Consider the following 21,262-nt stretch of genomic DNA (forward strand, 5'->3'; position numbering starts at 1 on the left):
TGTTTTAAAGTACGAAGCCTAAAATGGAAGTATAAACCTAAACGATGCGGACATCCAGTTAAATGTGCTTCAAACATTAAACTATGGGGGACAATGCACACCATGTAACTTTCATATGAGTGGTTTTTATACATATTTATTAATGACACTTAGTCCATTCACAGCCAGTGACTGTAAACAAGACAGCTGGGCTACTGAACATGAAGTGCACACACAAACGTTGAAATATGTATTCAAATTCATCTTTAAGAAAACTGGAAAAGTTTTTTTTTTTTTTGGTAGAAAGATATTACAGCTGCAAAACTGAACGTAAAGTTCTTACCTGTGGTGTCATGGGGTTTAAACCTCAACCATTTTTGGGTATATCTCCCTTGTATTCTCACTAGATTTATCTGGGCACATTTGGATCTATACTAAAATATTCCAGAAAGCGGGTTTGGGTTTAATCACTGGCGAAGTCAGCTTTATATGCAGTTTACTTTTCAATGTTTTGTAATATTTCAGTGTTCGTGTGTGCACTTCATGTTCAATAGCCCAGCTGTCTTGCTTAGTCACTGGTGTTGAATTCCACAGTGCAATTTAATAATTGTGTGTAAAAACATAAAATTGAAGTTGCATACATTGTCCCCCATAGTTTAAAGCTTAAAGTACGCTTTTACAGGACATGTCTGTATTTAGGTTTATTTTTGCCGTCACATTGCGGCAAATAGCAAGTGGGCAAGTGTAGTAGGATCACAAAAGTATCGCAAGGGATCAAAAAAAGAATGTGAGGTAACAAAACTCTTTAAAAATAATTTTAAATAATTTTTTGATGCCCTGACCTTTTAGGGGCTGTATAAATATGACGTCATATGTTCTGTTCCTTAACTGAAAGGATGGTTCTGTGTGTCCTTTTTTTGGGGGGAGGCATTTGAGGTATTCGAATACATTTGAAGCAATTGTGTGAAATTTTGAATTTATTTTATTTTTTGGTTCAAACTTGACTTGTGCAATAGGATGGTTACTTTTTTTCAAGTATTTGCTGTTTGATATCACTGTTTAGCAGAGGGACCTTTTGCCAGTAATTTCAGCCTTAAGTCTGAGTTCTAACTGTGTACTCTGACAGTATGACTTGGACATTGTTTTGGTCGTCCCTTGACTGTGACTTCAGTAACTTTTTTTTGGAGTGTTCCTGTGTCTTCATGGTGCCATTTTTTTATGGGAAACTGAATCACTAGTACCTAGTACTTTGCAGTTACAGGTGTATTTATATTACAATCACAGGAAATGCCTTTAAGCACTGGATCGCCATTTAACAAGTAATGTGAAATTCTAAAACCGACTGGCTTCACCAGTGTTGATTTAAACCTAGTTCATGTTTTGCTTTTCTACATATTGGTGTGGTCCACATGGTCGTGCATACGGACTTCTACATACGTATTTATCGTACCGAGACTGCTGTACGCATGCACTGGCTACAACAATGACAGGATACCAGACTAGCAGACTTTCTTGCACATGTGTGCTCGACATGCACCGCTGCACGAAAAGTCTGCTAGACTCCGAATTTGGACTGCACATGAGCACGGTCTGCACAGATGTTGTTTGACAATTTGCATCACTCACCCTGTGCATTAATGGCATACAGAAAAGTGAACTACGAATTGGGTTTTAGGTGTGTGTTATAGTAGAAGGGGTAAGTTTATGTAGTCAGTTATTTTTGGTTTTGGTTTACATCTTTGTAGAAATTTTTCATATTAACATTAGTCTTTCTGTTTCAGTGTCAGCCTAAATTAATATGCTATGATTCGTAAGACAAGAAATGCACGAATTGTTTTTGGCCTGCAGGTAGGTTTGATTACTGCGGTTGGGAATTGGCGGACTTCATCTTGTTCTGAAGAGAAGTTAATCTAAGCAAGAGTAACTTGCTGGATTTCTGGTCTGTTTAAGTATTGTGTGTCCTAGGGGTCCAGCGGGACAGATAATTCACTGTTCAGTGCAAACGGTGGCTTAATGTGCAGTGGTAGCTTAAAGGTTAGGGACGCGCGCTTGTAATTGAAAGATTGTAGGTTCGAATCCCCGACCAGCAAGGCACCACTGAGGTACCCTGAGCATTGTCACATATGGGTTAAATGCAGAGGACACATTTCGTTGTTGTGAGCTGTGGCGTGTTGTCAATGACTTAACCAAAACCGAGTTTGTTTTTTTTTTTTTAATGGGTTGGTGTAGTTTCGGTACAGCAGGGAAAATAGAATTTTATTTCGAAATGACATTTGCAGATTTAATAGCTAAAGTTAGGAACAGCTACACATCTACTTGTGAACTTTGGTTCTGCTCCTGTCAATAAATGTATTTGTCAGTTTTATTGCGCATACTGAACCAAAAATGATGTACTAAACGATGTACCATTACAGCCCAAGTATCTTTTTGCTTTAAAGAACCTTTATTAAGCTCTACTTAACTAATATACCTTGAAAAAAAATTATCACAACTGTTTAGGGCAAACTTGAGAACCAACAGCACTAGCAACTTTTTTAGCAGTTAAGGGATCAGAATTAAAAATGTGGCAAATGACATGACTACCTTTTGCAAAAAGTATATTATTGGAAAAGCATGGCATAAAAATTAAGCCTGAGCCGACAAGCTGAAATTGTGAACTGAATGTGTCTTAGATTTAAAAAATAAAGTGTAATTTCCTGCAGAACATGGCAATTGAATTATTTGTTTAAATGTAACTTGGTAACTTGGCTGTGTCTACTTCTTGGGAGGATGTTTAAAGCCGTCTTGATGGGGTGTGTGGTTTTCTTTTTCTTTTTTTTGCTTTTCTTTAGGCACATGTAGCTGCAAGTTTGTGGTCATCCGTATCGGGGTGGGGTGGTGTCTGGAGAGATTTATGTAGATGTTTGTCATAATACCTCAGTATTTAATGTTGCTGCAATTCTTCCAGGTAGCAATGTCTAATAGTCATGTCTGTTTGTTTACTGTAGTTTGCTAAAACTTTGGATTTAAATTGCACCTGTGCCGGAAAGGTCTCTGAACATGCTCGCTCATTCAGGATAACACTGTGCCAGGCATGTTGGCCCCCATAAGTTAGGTCATGTTCAGCTGTGCACGTATATTAGCAATAACAAATATACGACCAATGTAATTACAGTAACCTACATTAATTTGATATCAAATTAAACTTGCTTTGATCTCAAATTGAAGAATCGCAGTGTGTAGCAGTCTGTCCCACCCGTATAATTACTTTTCCTTTAACTGTTTATGGATATTCAGGGTGTTAAGTGTACAGCTGCTGTATAACAAACTTTTTCACATTTATCCTTTGATTACCCTTGGTGATCTGGGGCCTCATGTATAAACGGTGCGTACGTACGAAAATGTTGCATACGTCCGTTTCCACGCTCACGTCAAGATGTATAAAAACGAAACTTGACGTACCGCTACGCACATTCTCACGGCAGCTCCACACATGGCGTACGCACGTTTCTGCTCGGTTTTGTACACGGATGGCTCTCAGTCGTAAATCATTGCTACTGTGGTTTTCCTTTTTTAACTCACAATCATGACGCTGACTTTATCCAATACACCGACGTTATTGGAAGACGTAGCTTATGGAAGAATTGGAAGAGAGCGCGTATTCTGGGATCATAGTCAGGTGATTTAATCAACACCAAGTCGCGTCATGCCTGCTGTATGCGACGGCATAATCCGCTTGTCACCAAGATATATAAAATTTTCTTACACTGTGGTTGAACAGGCAAACATTAAAGTAATTTGCAGCGATGTCCGGTTTTCCCAATGTAATCGGAGCCATCGACTGTACTCACATTGCTATAAAAGAACCTTCAGAGAACGAAGTTGCTTATGTAAATCGAAAGCACTTTCACCCTATTAATGTACAAATTATGTCTGATTCGAACATGCGTCTCATTAATATAATAGCAAGAATTAACTCCACCACATTCTGCCGCTCCGTCAACTTTAGTGCTGATGCCACTAATTAAACCACCAAATAATATAACTTTTTTCTTTTCTCGATTTCTGTTAACATGACCTCCACTTCAAACTCACTAAAATACTTATTTTTCCCACGTGGTTTATCCATTGCTGTTTAAGAAAAACAGAACAAAGCGGGTATTTATACAGATTTACATATGCAATTATGCATAATCATGGGCGGGTCGGGGGGTGGCTGTGGGCTCGTTCATGTACGTAAAATTTTGCGCTCATTGGCATTTATAAAGGGAATGTGCGTCGATCTGTGCTTACGCAAAGTTTTATGCATCTGGATTTTTTCTTGCTTACGCGCATTCCTAGTTTTGTCCGTACGCCATGTTTTAGTGTGAATTCTATGCACGTCGTTATGCATGAGGCCCCTGGGCCTTAACGTAAGGCCCATATTGAATGTAGGCAACTCCAGCGTGCTGTGATTTCTGTATGAATTCGTGGTACATTTCCTTAGTGTCAGGCATTTTTAGCTGAAGCCCAAGTTGAGCATAAATGCTTGATCGTGTCACTATGGTCATTTCTTGTATATAATCTAATTTTAGCAAATCATGGAAGCATATTCCATTAGAAATGCACAATACCAGTCAAAAGTTTGGACACGCCAAGCCGCCTACAAAGGAGAGTGAGAGTGTTGCCCCACGTGACCTGGCCACCTGATTTAAACCCAGTAGAGAGGTTTGTAGGAGTTAGACCAGGAATGAAGGTAAAATGGCCACTGGGTGCTCGGCATATAAAAAAATGTAGGACCTCCTTCAGGACGGCTTGGAAAGCATCCCAGAAGGCCACCTTCTAGAAAATGGTGCAGTTGAGACATTAGGGTCAGTCCCTGTAGCAACGGGGGTTCAGGTACCAATGGTAGGATCACTCTGACTCTGGGATTTGAACCAGCAACCTTCTGAGTTTTATCCCATGGCCTCCCTAAGATTTAATTTAATTTTTATTTTTTGTTAATGCATAAACTCATGTTATAGTTTTTTTATGTCTTTATTCACTTAATGTTTTGATCATGAAGGAAACTCATTTCTAATATCCATTTCTACTTCTTATTGTTATGGGAAATGTATAGAAACGGTTTCTGTGCATCTGCTATTTTGTTGGATATTTCCAGAACCCTTTGCTGTACTCATTCTTGTTTTAACTGGACATACATTATTTTACCTTTATGCTCTTGCTTGGAACATGGACATTTATGATGCTTCCACCGGTCACAGGTATTAGATGGATGGCCAGTCTTATCTGCAGAGGGCCGGTGTGTGTGAATTTTTGGGGTAGCCTTTAGGTCAGCAGTTCAAACCCAGGTGTGAGGACTCTTCAGTCAGTCAGTCCTCTAATTGATAATCAAATTAGGGAGTTGCCAGACAGGGTCATTGTGAGTGCTGGTTAAGATTGGGCCCCCCCCCCCCCCCCGGTGTAAAACCTTCACCTAAATTGGGCAGGTGTTAAGAACATGTATGAAGACTGCCAAACTACCAGGAAAAACGCTTTTTTGTAATCGTTTCAGAATATTTCCTGGCTTGGGACCCTGGTATTCTTTACATTTTGTCTGCCCCTCATTGGCTCCTGCCTGGGCCAACAGCAGAAAAGTCAAGCTGAGAGGCTAAAAGATTCTCTTTGCTCCCATGGTTAAAGGCAGACAGTGTTCAGCCTTGGGCTTTTCAGTATCTCAGCACAACCCACCAGGTATCTCTCCAAAGCTGCCACCTTTTCAAACTGCCAGTGCAGCAGGTTGGATGCCTCTGGTGTGCTTTTGGCAAAGTCTCATGGGTCCCCTCCAGCTTCTTACTGGCAGGTCCTCTGTTTTCTCCAAGCCTCAACTGTGCCTGAGGCAGATGGCCATGCTTTGGACAGGTGTCTGGTCAAGCTCAGATGGCAGATTCCCATCTCGTCCCTTTTTGCTTTTCCAAAAAGCATTTGGTAGCTTCAATTTCTAGGTGGTAGCATGGGCGTTAGAGAGGCCGTTAAACACGTTCAGAACAGGAACAAATGCGACAAATTGAATGGACAGTAAACTGAAATCTAATGTTAAGTTTTACAAAATTTTTTTTATTTTTTTTGCAAAGTTTACAAATGCACCACAAGAGTTTGTGTGTCGAACTTTAAACTGCAGAAATTACTGCCACACTTCTGATCTCTTTTTGCCTTGTTTATCCACAATGGGCGTTTCTATCAAGAATGCAAAGTCTGTACTTGTGGTCTTTTAGCATGATTGGTCTTGCTAATTGTCTTTTTAAATGGTCAAAAGCTTACAACTAGGTGACATGAAGTTGTTGGAAAGGAGAGCGACAGAACAGAAGAAAGGAAAATAATGAAATTAATTAAAAATACAATAACCGAACTAAGGTGTTATGTAGTGAATATGTCTAGACTGTTGAAGTTGCATACTATGCTATCCCCTTAATGGTGCGTTTGTCTTTGTGTGTGTTGGAGATTAAAGTGATACATTGTTGGGTAGAGATGGATGAGAGGAGAGGTAGGAGCAAAAGGAAGATTGATTTGGGGGAAAGTTGTGCTTGGCTAACCAAGGCTGGCTGGGCCCGCCGTGCACCCTGAGTGGGCTAGAGGGTGGGGCATGCAGCATCCTACCCCCAGCAGGCCACAACCCACACATCATGCTACCCTTATTCTAGGACACAGTTTGTTTTGATGATGATGCAAAGGATGTTTCCTTAATATTTGGGGTGGGGCAAGAACTGTTTTTTTTTTTTTTTTTTTTTTTTTTTAAACTGTCCTCTATACATCTGTTCTTGGCATAGGAACGGGTCTTCGGCAATGATAGGTGAGGTGGTCGTATACCCGTTTTACATGTACAGTCATGTACACATGTTGAGAAACATCCAATATCTCCTTTTTAAAAATGTATCTGCTGAGCTGTTGTCTTCTTCATTGACACTTGCCTCAGAGGGAGCTTATCTGGGGCATGCTCAGCTAACTTGGTCAATCTTGTTGTGCATTTGTTGGGCATAGGTTGTCCATTCATGAATGACTACTATATGATTGATTGGAATTGTGTTCCTGTTTTCTGTAATGTGATTTGCTAGTGTTCCGTTAAGTGATGTTCCTTATCGACAGTTAATTGAAGATCTTATGTAATCTTTATATGGAAGTTTAGATGCATTGCCTGACTATATTTTGAGTCGGGTCATGGCCTTTCTGGATTTTGATATATAGGGAGTCTGTTATACATCAATTACAGTGGCTTAACCATAGTGTACTACATTTTGGAAATGTTCTATTCCAAACCTTGTCTTACTTTGCATAATTCTGGTATATGCCTGGGGAAGGATGTGGTCCATAATGCCACGCAATCTGGAAATCTGAGGATACGTTTAAGGCTTAACAGTGGTCTGTTCTTCCTTATCTAGCATTGTCCTGTTGTAACCAATCAGAAGTGGGCTAGCATTGGTCCTTGTGTGCATACTCCAACACAATGGTAACCATAATCCACGCAGGCATTTTACTGCGCACAGATAGAACGGAAACGCGTGTGGACAGGTGGGTGCGCTTGCACGCGATCGAGATCTTTGGGCAGGAAGTTGCCACCACAAGATGTGATGACAATTTCTACTTGGCACCACTGCTGAGCAGCTGTGTTCGGGCCCTGTCGCTGCTCTTGTCCAGTTCATTTCCATGTTTCTTCCTCCTAGCTGTTATAAAATTTACCCACTGCCTCTTTGGTCCTTTCTTGTTTATTTTAATACTATTGACTGGAACAAAGTATGAGACCCAATTTTTTTTTTTTTGGGTGATCACTGTAATTAAAACTCCTTTCTTCTGCTATCTATATACTAATTTCTATCGGTTTTTTTCCCTGACACATGGTCAGGGTTGGCTGTATGGTCAGCTTTTTTGCCGCAAATTGGTACTTTTGCAAAAATAAGTGCTTTTTAATCTGTGCCTAACTGACCCTGAACTAGAAGCTGTGTAAAGATACATTGTGTATAATGCTTCCCCCCCCCCCCCCAATGTGTGTGTTCCAGTTGTATTAAATACTGGCAGCTATACTATGGGTCAGGGTTTCTGTGGTAATGGTGAAATATGGTAACTTGCTTGCAGTAGAATTGTGATAATGTGGAGACTTTGGGCTTGTTTTCAGTGAGTGGGCATTACTACGTGACCTGTCAGCTTCCTGATGCTGAAAGTTCATACCTTTCCTTATCCTATTGGAAAAGCTCCCATAATAACTTTTTTTTATGTTGCACAGATGAGTACATGTCGCTGGTGTACCCCTGTCACCTTGGGTGTTAATGAGCTGCTTCAAAAGTATTGCTCTGGACTACTGACAGCTGATGATGAACGGGCAGTCAACGAGGACCTCTGCTTCTGCCTGGAGTGTGTGGTGGAGTACCACAGAGCGAAGGCCGAGCTGCCCCAACCGCCTGCGGTACTGCAAACTTGTCTCTCTGCTCAAACAGCAATTTATAATTTTAAATAGTCTGTAAAGTGCTCAACTCCAGCGTTAACGACCAAAATATATAAGCACACAGCTTAAACCTGTATAGTCTGTTTAATGGGAATAAATCACCTTTTGCTTCTGCAGTTCTGCTGGGTTGTCAGGTTTAATTTCCCTGAAGATTAAAATGGATGACTGTGCTGTTCCCTCCCCAGAGGCTACAGGAGCTGGAGGTATCACGCCTCTTGGCATGCTTCACCCAGGCATGTGCCGAAGAGCTGGAAGATGATGACCTATTCATTGTGGAGGAGGACCAGGAGATTCTCGTCCCAAAGATCACAGGAGCTGAGTTTGAGAACCTTTTACGGGTTCCAATAACAGAAATGCTGAAGTACCCCTACTTGTTGGAAAACCGGCAGTTGAGTGAGTCCCCTTTCGTCTTCATTGCTAAACCTTGCAGGGAACACACTCCAGTATTGACCAGAAAACATCTCTTTAAAAAGTGTGTGTTTTTTTTTTTTTTTTTTTTTTTTTTTTTTTTTTTTTTTTTTTTTTTTTAGTTCTAAAATTCTTGAACACCTTATTACTCATTATTTAGCCAGATAAGTGCCTGAATTGCTTGTAATGAATCGTGTGTGTGTGTGTGTGTGCGCGCGCGCTCTTTCTGAATGATGCATGTTTTGATGTTGTACACCACGGGTGGCCAGTTTTATGCAGAAAGTTTTTTTTTTTTTTTTTTGTTTTTTTTTCTTCCCATTGCAATTTCCTAATTGTCTGCAGAGTTCTCACCCCTAGGTTTGAGCAGCTGACCTAAAGGTTACCCCAAAAATCTGCATACACACTCCCCCTTTAGCCCTGTGCCCACGTGGTATCAACATGCATCCTGAGTGAGCCGGTCACAAACGGACAGCTCTAAATACAGGGGTGAATGCATCCAAAACAGATCAAGGGCACATTGAGATCAGATCACTCGGGCTGCACGTGGAGGTGGTCTGGGCCGCACATGGCAGCATTCTTAAAGCAGTGTGAATGTGTTCCCGGCCGCTACTCAACTGACGAACTCATGTGAGCGGAAGTATGTGCGACCTCAAATGCTGTTTACTAACCTACGATTTATGTCCGAACGTATGTCAGTCCAGAGTGGGCTACTGTGTACTAAAGTGCATTGTGAACAACATCACATCTTTTTCCCTGCAGCCATAAGTTTGAATCTACCGGGAATATAGGACTTTTGTGACCCATTCTCATACAAACATCAAATTGCCCCGTCATTCATGTTCTGTGCAAATTCGGGAAAAATAATTTGTTACTGAGTAAGTGATTTATTAGAAGTTGTGAAATTTGCACTGATCATATATTTAATGCACTCAGTGATGAAGCGTCCTTATTTACGTCAAAGCTGCTCCACGTTTTATTAATATTGGTGAAACGTCCCAGTAAAAATACACGCAAAATTAAAGCCGGTGGATAAGAATGTGCAGTAACCTAGATAATGGATTTGTCAATGGAAACATATTGATAGTGCAATTGTGTGTGTGTGTGTGTATATTGTTTTATATTGAGCTGTCCAGGGGCTTGAATTCCTGGTTAGAAATTCAGTCCCATTCTGGCCATGACTACTTATAATTCAGTATATCAGATTAAACAATGAAATTTTCACAGATTGCGCTTCATTGGTTATAATAAAAAAACTAAAATATTGTCATATGGCAACCAACATAATGCATTACAGACTGAATCCTTTGCTCTTGAATAGAAAAGTATTAAAAAGGTCTTTCAATAATTAGGTTAACATTTATATCATGTTGACGCATTATAAAAATGAATGCCTATAACATGAAAAATTGAACTTAATTCAAATTATATTTCACAATAAAAGAAATCGCATTTGCATTATGTGAAATAATATTTTATAACAACAATCTAATGGATATCAGTGTTACGAAATACAATTTAAAGATTATATGTAGAAGATATCTGTTAATTCCATAAAGGGTATTATTTCTTATTTAAATAAAGACTCACAAATTGAAATGTGTTTATTTATTCATTCATTTATAGGTGTATTTCATTATGAACATTATGACTTTCCATACAAACATCTTGGGCGCTTTGGTTACCCTGAAATGCGGAAATAGCTTTTGATTTCTTTTAATGCTTGGCAGATTCTACATACGGAAGTGATTTACGTGCTTATTTAAATAAGTTGCAGGAAAGTGAGATTATGAGCGGTCGGTTGAGATGCATACGGAGACGCATGTTAATGCAAGGTGTTACCTGATGTATTTAGCAGTGCCCACTTGTGATCAGATTGCCCTGGATACTTGTTAATTCCAGATGTGAACATTGCCTTTGGGGATAAGGTTGGCCACCCCTATTGTAGATACAGGTGCAAGATACAGAGTAAATTAAATGCTGCTTCGAGCCTGACTGTTTCCATTTATACTGCAGTAAATATCAATGTTAGATTTTGATATCTGCTCTTCCAGTTTGGGTCATAGCGATTTGGGTCCCTGTGAAGGAAGTTCAATTATATTGCATCATGTGCAAATGAGCTGTGTTTGCTATACATTCAGACATCAACTTTCCTGGCCTCTGGCGTAAAGCCTGTATGAACACTGAATATGAAAACAAGTGGACATCAAGTATTTACTGGATTCACTCTGGTGATTTCACTATATGGCAGTCTTCTGTTCAGTATGTTTCTTTTATAAATCCTAACCTTTTAACCTTTATTTCTTTTTTTATGGAGTTATGTCGTTTGGATCATTAGAGTACGCGTTTTTGCTCTGAGCTAGCAGGGAACAAAAATGTGGACTGTCCGGCAAGGACTGACTGGGTTTCTGAGGACCAGACTGAGAAACATTGTCATGAATTCATACAACAAAATGAACCAGGAGGCATGTCGTTCTGTTGCAGCGGAGATGTTTGTGGAAGCACTGTGCAAGATGGAGAAGCTGAACCCTTTTAAAGTTTTTGAGAAATTTCCGGGCATATACCTCTTGCTAGTATATCCCAATGAGCAGGTAAGGGAGTGTGAGCTATGATGGAATGTAAGAAATGTGTCCTTTTATTCTCGGGGATCTTTCAGCCTTTGCCACACACAATGCAGCTGCTTTGTTTTTATAATTTGTCCAGGTGAGACGGTGGGCGATACGTGCAGCCAAATCACTGGGAAAAGTGGACCGAGATGACTTCTATGAGCTTAAGGAAACCTTCTCACTGATGTTTCATGTACTGGACCTTGACCTGTTCCAGAATTCTGACATATACATTTCATGCACTTCTGAGAACGAGAAGAGTGTTTTACTTTCACCCCATCTCTATGATGCAAAGAACTATAAAGATTACTGGCTAGGTAGTTTATTCTCATTATCTATGTAGATTTATCAGATACCTTTTTGCTAGCTGCGGTCTCGATTTCAGTGATTTGCAGCAATGCAAACAGGGTCAGATCTCTGCTATCCCAATTTGTAAATGCTATTGTCATAAATGTGTAGGCTCCAACAATGCATGGATTCAGCCATTTATAATGGAATGGAATATATCTACTTTAACTGCTTCCTCCATGTTATTCTCCAGGAATATGCATGCTTCTCACCCAGCTGGATGGTCAAGCAATGGACTCCCTGGTGCTGGCCCCCACTAAGCAGACTGAAATTATTAAGTGCATACTTACAACAATGGAGAAGACGGTGGAAGGTGAGTTCCATTTTTGTGCTAAAATGTGTCGAAGATATTAAGTCATATTAGTAATTTTATGTTAAATCTTAAACAATTAAAAAATATCAGATACAACAATTCCAGTATAAAAAGGAAATGTTGACTTCTGTGTTTGGTTCGTTCTTTTCTTCCCTTAGATGAGACTATGGATCCGTTTTGGCCAGCTCTGCAGTGCTTCATGGTCATTTTGCATTGCTTGGGCTCCAGAATCTGGGGCCAGTTAATTGAACCCACAGCAGCCTTCCAGGCAATAACAGGGAGCCCCAGCTACACTGCAGAAATAAACAAGATCCGTCGGAAATCTCTGATGTAATTCAGTTCCCTTGCGGCAATCCTACTTTTCCTGAAGTTGTCAGCGTTTATCCAGATGTCTTGTTCAGATGTCTTGAGTGTTTGCTTGAATATTTTGTGACGGTTGTATTCTTTTCTTTTAAGGCCCAGAGTCAAAGTTGAAATGGAGAATGATGACGATATGACTTGCAGCCAGATGATCTATGACTGTAATGAAACAAAAAAGGTAAATCATAAGTGGTGATTTATAATCATGATTACAAGAAACTCACCCATGTAACACACTTTTATTTCCAGTATATACTGAAATGTTACAATCAAGTGGTTTACTTGATGTTGAGTCACATCCCCCCCCAATACAATTAGAAAAATTGAAAGTTGCTATTAGAATCTACAGTGTGTAAGTTATTTGCGACTGGGTACTATAGTATGTCATGTTTTACATTTATCCTATGTGCACAGGGTTACCATGAAACGCTTCTGCCGTAACCTAACAGATCATTACTATTTAGGCATACGCTGTGTGCAGAATTATTAGGCAAGTGTGTGTTTTATTTGTATCTTCTCTCCCGACCAATATTTTCAGTCCAGATGAATCTGTAATTAAGAATGAACTGTCTAAAAGGCAGCATATGTTCAATATTTTGTCTGAGTACTTTCTGTTTGCGGGGGAAAAACAGGAAAACTTAGATACTCTCCCCTGTGCAGAATTATTTTATATATTTTATGCCTATAAAAATGGGCCTTGCAGAGAGCAGAAAAAAACTAAACTGTAAAGTGCCAGTCAGAGGGATGCAAAACAATCAAAATTCCTAAACCATTTAAAACATGATTACTGTACAGTGTCTTGTGGCCAGCAGACAAGAGGACAAAAAGTACGGTAGAAGCATGAAGCGAGAAGACATAAATTAACTGTCATAGCTATGTGCCAACTTAAAGTGGAGACTTGCAGAAACTCTTTAGAATCAAATGCGACCATTTAAAAAAAAAAAAAAAAACCTGCAATCTGAATGGAATCTCTGGAAGCCCTATGTGCAGTGTGTTACATGACATCGCTAGGGTCACAAAGGCTGAAACATAACCTCCACTCAATAAGGCATGCAAGCTAAAATGTCAAGAATGTGCACAGACATGTCTCAAGAGTGATTTTATAAAGGTTTTGTGAACAGATGAGATTAGAGTGACTCTACATGGAGCAGATGGATGGGCCCATGGATCATGGTCACTTTCTTCAAGCTCCAACAGGGTGGTGGAGGAGTGATGGTGTGGGCTACAGTTATGAACTTATCAGTTATCAGTGATGAGCTTGTTGGATCTTTCAGACTTCCAGATGGTATAAAAATTAACCACAAGATCTAATGCCAATTTATAGACGATACCACCTTCAAACACAGGTACAGGAAGAAGTCGGCAGCTTTCAAAAAGGATATGATGTGCATGCAGGACAGTGCCCCATCCCATGATATTCTTGCAGGATGGTGCCCCTTCCTATGCATCAAAGTATTCCATAGGTTGGCCAAGAAAGGTGATTGAATTATGGCCAGGCCCCCATCACCGCCTGACTTGACACCTGTTGAGAGCTACAGGGCCAGACTAAAGTATGAGCAGTGTCACTTCTCAGAGCAGCGTCTGGGAGGCGATCCTAGCTGATGTAGCTAATATAGGACGGGATCAGAGCAAAAACTTGACTGGTTCAATGGCAAACAGGCTCATGATGGTCACTCATAAGAAAGGTGGTAAACTTGGTGAAGTTTGCTATTCCTTATAGACTAAATAAGACAATTTTATTATTTCTGTTGATGGTGAGAATTCACTTAGTTTCTGATTGCCTAATAACTTGATTTTCAGTGTGCAGAATTTTTTTTTTATTATTATTTTTGTTTGTGAAAGTCTAATGTAACATTTTCTCTCTAAATTCATTTATTTGGAGCAAAAAAACTTCAGAATTTATTTTTGTCTGCCCAACTTTTGCTAAAAAATGTCCGGAAATAGTACTTGCCTAATAATTCTGCACACAGTGTAATAATTTTTAGCAAAATTTATATTTTTTCTTTTTTTTTTTAAAACAGGTTACCAGTACTAGAAAGTCAGCATGTGGAGAAAGTAACAGCCTTATTTTTGAAGAGATGCACTGGCTGGTAAATGTACTGCAGCATGACTTGGGCCTGGACATGCGTGTGCACCACAGCACCTTCTTGTGGTTCATCCCCTTTGTGAAGTCTGTGATGGACCTGAACGAGCTCAGCATCGTCTACATTGAGGAAGTCATCAACTATCTTTGTGGGGAAATCAAGGACCTCATCAATGGACGAGTTCAGACTTGTGATGAAGTCACTGAGGTTTTCATCTTCATCCTTGTTCATGTTATCGAGTTTCACTTGAGTAGGAGCCGTATGAATGTGCTCTATTACCCTTCACCGAAATGGGTTGAAGTGATAGTGAAATGTGCCACCCTACCCAGTACAGCTTTCAGTCTCATCTCAGACAGTGGGTCACACAGTTTGTCCTCTGCTTCCTTGTCTTGCAACTCTCCGGTTACAATTGCAGTCCCCCAAGCATGCATGCAGACAATACGCTGTCTTCTAAGAGAGGGTGGGAAACTGACTTCACACAGCAAAGTCATGCATTTTTTGGACCTGCTTAATAAGCAAATTCGTGAAGCACCACAAAAGCAATGGAAGCTTACAGATGGGGAGGCAATAGAGCTACAGGGTTGTTTGAAACAGCTTGTTAAGGTGATGAAGGAGAAGCATTCCGCTCCACTTACTGACTGTATCGAGAGCATGTATCCTGAAATGAGCCCTGTAGATAGCAGCGATAGTCACAAATTCACTGAAGATTGTAAGCAAGCTGTAAAACGTGAACCAGTGTGGGACAATGAGCGATATGGCAGAATGGATGCCAATGACGATGTGAATGTTAAAGCTGTGCAAGAAGATGGCATTGTGGCAAAAAAAGAAGCTTTGGTTCCTGAACATCACCATGCAGCGACAGGTACAAAATTGAAAGAACTTCTTCAGTCCTCCAAGCTTTTAGACCCAAACAAGCTACAAGCTATCAAATCCAAATTAGGCCAGTCTTTTCCGAAGCTTAAAGTTATTGCAACGAAGTTCAACTTTAAAGACTTAGAGGGCATGTCATCTGAACATCAGCCAGGTCTCAACAGGACTGCTGAAGAACATCCAAATATTGCTGGGAATGAAGAACACCTGGAGAGGTCAGAATCTGTAATATCTGATTATACTGCACCCAGTGACAATCTTCCTCTCTCGGTTGTTAAAAGCCATTTAAAAAAAACACAAAAGATAAAACATTTAAGTACAGTATCTATTCACAAACCTGACAGGGATCGTAGTGAAAAGGATGTGTCTGCAAATGAAGGGGACATACATGCCCTTGAGTCCAGTACAGAGGTCTCCAAACCATTAAGGAGAGTAAAGCAGAAAGTGAACAAAACACTGGAAAATGCTGAAAATGATGTCATTGTTATCTCCGATTCAGAGTCTACTGAGAACTCTGACATTTCTCTGTGCAGTAATAAAGGAACTGGGAATGAATCTGGAAAGGCAAATAACTTAAAGGTGAAGACTGAATCTCCCGATGCTGATGCAGAAAGCAGTCCAGGAGATATTTATGGTGGTGATTTAAATGAGTGTGACTCACAGTTGTTTGAATTTGAAAGCCAGGATCATGTGCATTCGGAATGGAGTGATTGTCCTGTCTATACCAGTGCATCTGCCCAAGAGACCAAGAAAGAGAAACCGGTCAGTAAAGCACCGCCGAGTCCAGGCGTAATGGCTTCTTCCAGCACTTGCGAGTACGATACGGATCCCGTTTCAGATGAGTCTATAGAAAACACTGTATCACTGCTAGAAGACCGGTTGAAAAAGCAGAAAACTTCATCAAAACCGAAGGCAAGCATTGGCACAGACACTGTTTTTCGAAGTGCAAAAGATTTACCTGTTAAATGTACTGGAAAAAGGTTCCCCTCAATAAAGAAGAGAATGCAACCTCACAAAAAAGAAAGGGAGCCCAAAGGAGCTGTGACTGCTGCTGGCTCTTCCTCCGCTGCCACTGGCATGCCTGCCATAGTTCCTCCAAAAAAAGTCAGAAAGCCTGTGGAATCTGTTTCTACTGCAGAGAAGTTGGGACTAAAGAAAAAAGAACGTATAGCTCCTGATCTTTCCCAACGGTCCTCAGAATGTGTTGGGAAGTTGAGAAAACATGGACAGGAATTTAGAGTTGAGCCAGGCCTGCGTATGCGGAGAACCAGAAGGTCAAACATGATCCGCCCTCAGAGAATGAATGCCAGGCGTCCTAAAAAATTACTGGCCTCTCAAGACATGCAGTATTTCAGGCAGAGTAGAGCAAAGCGTTCATCATTGCCAGGTTCAGGTGCCACTGACCGCACCACTGAGCAGACAAGAGCAGCATGCAACAAAGGAGACCATATAGTCGCGTCGAAGGATGATGAGCTTCGGCACACATCACTCATTGGTTCTGTGGCTGGAATCAAAGGGGGTGAAAGAAAAGTGGGTCAAAGGCAGGAAGAGAGAACTCGGAAACTGAGTGGCTCAGAACTGAATTTGACTGAAAACAACAAACCAAGTTCTTCAGTCACACAATACAATAGTAACTGTATCCAAAAGCCTGATTTTTCAAGGAGTTCAATAGAGCATAATGAGGGAGTTGATCACGTGACTGGCAGTACTTTTGAAGATAAACCTTTTGGTGTCGATATTGCTTCTGATGACAGGGACCTTGACGATGTGTGTCTCACACAAAATCAGCCATTGGATATGGAACTGTGCTCACAAATGGAGGAAGGTACATTTTACACCCAAAGGGATCCCATTGATATGGACATTGAGCCTGAAAGCCAAATGAATACTGCACCCTCCTTTCACAGTGATCAGCAAGGAGACAAGCTTGTCTTGGAAGGTACTGCTCAGGTAGAACCTGTGGTACCTAAAATACTCCCAGGTCAAATGGATAACAATGATCATGTATTCCTAAAGCCTGGCATGTCGCCCTCCTCGCTGAAGAAGGCCAAACCATCCACCACCAAAATATATGCTCCCAGTTCCAGGAGTGCTACACTGGCTGAGGAAATGAAGACGACTAAACTACCACAGGTTGCCATGAAGAACAAGCTTGTTCGACCGTTACCTGCACCTAGAACAAATATACCTCCGTCTGAATTCAAACGGCCTCCTCCACCCAGACGTCACGTCTCATTTAAACCTCTGCCCACCCCAAGTAGTGCGACTGGCGCTCTGTCACATGCTCCTACGTACAAGACTTACCAAAGACCCGAGGCGCCTGTGCTCGGAACCATGTCGTATAGTGAAGCAGGTCCCAGGCTTGATCAGGCCATTTTGATCGGGGACGTGCTAAAGTGGACTTTTGACATGTTCACCAATTACAACAGTTTTGGAATTCCATCCGATCTACGTCGGCTTAAAGAAGTTTCCCCTAGCTATAGATATTATGAGGAATACTATGGAACCTTTTACCCCTTGTTGCTTAACAACACATTCGAAGAGGTATGTAATAAATTATCCATCTCCCTGTATACTTTTCAAGACCATTCTTGTTACCTGTTTGGTAGAATATAGCAGTAATTACAACAATAATATCATTTTAATATTTAGACATTTGCCTGTTTATTTTGCGCAAATGTAGTCATTTTTAGGAACATAAATGTAAACACTGCAAAAAGTGTAGGTTTTTTAAATTAATTTGTATTTTAACCTTGACTGCTGGTTTATAACGTTTGTACTGGGTTCTTTAGAATATATTTTAGTATCTGAATTGAACGCAAAATGCCAAGGGTTTCCCTTAAACAGCTGCATGATGGCATAGCGCTGTGGAGCTCTATTGTGACAAACATTTGCTCTGTGTACTGGTTGTGGTTCACCTAGCGAATACTCCATGTTGGCACACATTTTGCAAATTTATAAATTTATACATGGATTTTCATGCCCTGGGTGAGTGTAATGTGTGTCTCATTAAATGGGCAGTAAGGTAAAGCTAATAGCAGCAGATTGGCAGCACAGGTGTTGCAGTGAGATGCACCCCATGTTTTAAAATCCACACTAACAAACCAATTCTTCTCCATGTCCTTTATCTTCCATACGGAACGTTCCATGTTCCTTCATCATACTGCAGCTTGTCAGTGAATGGATGAAAAAAGTCAAATCAGGAACAATAGTAAGTCATAATCTGAAGTTCACAGGAATTGAATACAACAATCGCATAGCCAGTGCCACTTTTAAAGGTGAGTTTGCCATGATATGTTGTATTAATGGTTGTGAATCCTGAGGAAGTATAGTTAGTTTAGCTTAGTTAAGCACTGTTTCACTGCTCTGCTGTTGTCTCTCAAATTCCTGCCTCCTAGTCTTTGTACGTTAGATTTTCATCTTTTCATGTTTGTACCGGCTTCCCCTGGGTACTCTAGTCTACCTGCAGCCCAGTTTGAATGCATGTCTTGCACTGCACTGGCATCCCATCCTGGGCCTCCTGTATTTTGTACTCTCTGCGTCCTGGAATAGGCTCTGGGCTCAGAGGTCGTGTGCTGGATAAGCAGTTATGGAAACTGGTCGGAATGGGTAGGGTTGTGGGTATATAGTCCCTGACCATTTACTTATGGTTCAGGTACACCGATCCTCTGTGGACACCAGCTTGTCCATCTAGTCCACATGCATTGATATTAACCTTGTCTACTTGGATGGCCTTTTCTTTAAAGGCTTTCCATTAGATGGTGGGAGTGGTTGTCTTTCAGGTTGGGTATTGATGCTGGGTGATCAAGTCCCTTTATGTAAAATTTGTGTGACCTTTTGCAACTGAACTTGCTCCCATATGTTTCCACTTCGCTTGTGGTTGACTGGGTAGAAATTTGGCAAAGTGACTTCTTGGAATGATGCCATCATATGATGGTGCCAAGTTGAAAGTCACTAACCACCTCAGCACTACTACCTCTTTCTCTGCCAGTGTTACTGGAGGTTACATGGCTGTGTGCTTAATTATATACCGGCGTCATCTGTGGGTGTGGCTTAATTAGCTAGCTCCTTTAATAGGATCTCCACAAACCTGTGGTAATATTGTATAAAAGAGGCATTCCTGCTTTTACATAATTTGACAGGTAAGAATAGATGCATTGTTTGGCTGACAGGAGTGTTTGAGTGCCTGGTGTGTGTTGGCTGACACTTTGATGCTCACTTTGGTCTTTATCTCAGCCTTCCTTAGTGACCATGACGTGAAACAGCAGCAGTACCCGAAGGAGGACGACTTTGTTATCTTGTGGCTGCCCCCGGACAGGAGAGCATATTCAGACGAGGAGCTGCACCTGACTGAAGAGGTCGCTCATTTTGGCTGTGTATCCCGATACAACCTCTTACCTGGAGGTAGGTCATACCACTGCTGCCAGGATTCTCAAATGTGTTTGCAGCAAGACAATTATTGTTAAAGAATCTATAACGAATAAATAAAAACTAGGCTTTTGTAGGAAAACGTAAAGTATGGTATTTACCTTAAAACTGCAGGGTGTATTTGAAAACAAGTCGTTTTCCATGTATTATCACCCCAGAATGCTCTATACCAGCCTATTTTAGCATTTTGTTAGTTATTCACAGATGACAGGAGCAGCTTGGTAAACTGCTGAAAGTGAACCTGAAATGAATAAAAGAATGATGAAAGTGCTGTGCAGCACACTTGCCAGTCACTTGATGTCCATGTCATTGGTTGTGCAGTGTTGTGTTTTTCTGTAACTCGCGTATTACACATCCTCCTGTCTAGGCAAAGTCGCAGACCTGACCCTGACCGTGCAGACATACGGGAATGTGGCGTCTGTGAATAACCAGCCTGTCAGGTGTGAGCTGATAGGCTCGCTGGTGACTGCCACCCGCCAGTTTAAAGCTCTCTGCCTGCTGAAGAGCAGCAGCATGAAGAAGCCGCTATTGGCTCCCCATGTTGAGTACTTCCGTGCTCAGCCAGACAGAATTCCCAACCTGAGCTTACCTGTAAGGGCCCTTTTTTATACAGTGCTTATTTTTGAACAGGAAGTGGAGTTTTAACAGCCCGAAGTCTGTCATCTGAAACTCCTTCTGATGTTAATCCCAGGATTACTTTGACTGCTTTGTAGATTAGAAAATAATATATGCCTCATATAGTATCTCCCTGTAGATATCTTAGTCATTTAGACTTTCAAGCTCATTGAGGTTTTTTTTTTTTTCTTGTCAATTTCAAGTTTGTCCATAAATCAGTTTGCTTTATAAAACCACGCAGGACCCCTTTTAAGCTGTTACATATTCATAACTTTTGTTTAACTTGGAATACATTTTTTCCTCTCGTTGAAAGATAAGCTGATTTGGGAAGTTATTTAAATAGATGCCTTATTTCATAAACATAATTGTATAAAATCCATAATGGATTCTGAGAAATTTTATTCTAAAAATATGCTGTTTTAAAAAGGCCACTTTTGCTTTGCTAGGGGTTCAAATGCATATTAATCTATATGTATGTATGTATATATGTATTTTCCGCAGAATTTCTTGCTCCAGTGAATTTATAAATATTGATAGTGTAATGTCTTGTTTGTGTGTTCGTGCCTGTCCCTGCAGGGCTGCAACCCTGAGCAAATAAAGGCCATTTGCAGTGGTATTTCTATTGTGAAAAGGCCTGAAAAAACTCCAAAGATCTGCCTTATTCATGGCCCCCCAGGGACGGGGAAAAGCCTGACCATTGTCAGACTGCTACAGAAGCTCTTCTCAGAGGTGCTTGTTACTCCAAAATGCAAATCCGTTTAAATCCCATGTGCTTTAGGTGTCTGTCTCTCTGTCGCTATCCCCATATGAGCTGGTATTAAAC

The 21,262-nt window shown here is 40.7% G+C and overlaps 1 protein-coding gene across 2 annotated transcripts in view; it reads left to right on the plus strand.

The window, feature by feature from the left end:
- Positions 1-21,262, plus strand: part of setx (senataxin) — a 35,097-nt gene that overhangs the window by 2,317 nt on the left and 11,518 nt on the right. For both annotated transcript variants that reach the window (XM_049021398.1, XM_049021397.1), the window contains exons 2-13: positions 8,192-8,371; positions 8,596-8,803; positions 11,300-11,406; positions 11,519-11,738; positions 11,963-12,082; positions 12,241-12,412; positions 12,539-12,620; positions 14,464-17,940; positions 18,566-18,674; positions 19,633-19,800; positions 20,192-20,415; positions 21,016-21,168. In XM_049021398.1, the coding sequence (XP_048877355.1) occupies positions 8,192-8,371; positions 8,596-8,803; positions 11,300-11,406; positions 11,519-11,738; positions 11,963-12,082; positions 12,241-12,412; positions 12,539-12,620; positions 14,464-17,940; positions 18,566-18,674; positions 19,633-19,800; positions 20,192-20,415; positions 21,016-21,168 (5,220 nt within the window). The remainder of the gene's footprint in view (positions 1-8,191; positions 8,372-8,595; positions 8,804-11,299; positions 11,407-11,518; positions 11,739-11,962; positions 12,083-12,240; positions 12,413-12,538; positions 12,621-14,463; positions 17,941-18,565; positions 18,675-19,632; positions 19,801-20,191; positions 20,416-21,015; positions 21,169-21,262) is intronic.

This window comes from Brienomyrus brachyistius, chromosome 7 (genome assembly GCF_023856365.1).
Source record: "Brienomyrus brachyistius isolate T26 chromosome 7, BBRACH_0.4, whole genome shotgun sequence".
Classification (NCBI taxonomy): Eukaryota; Metazoa; Chordata; class Actinopteri; order Osteoglossiformes; family Mormyridae; genus Brienomyrus; species Brienomyrus brachyistius.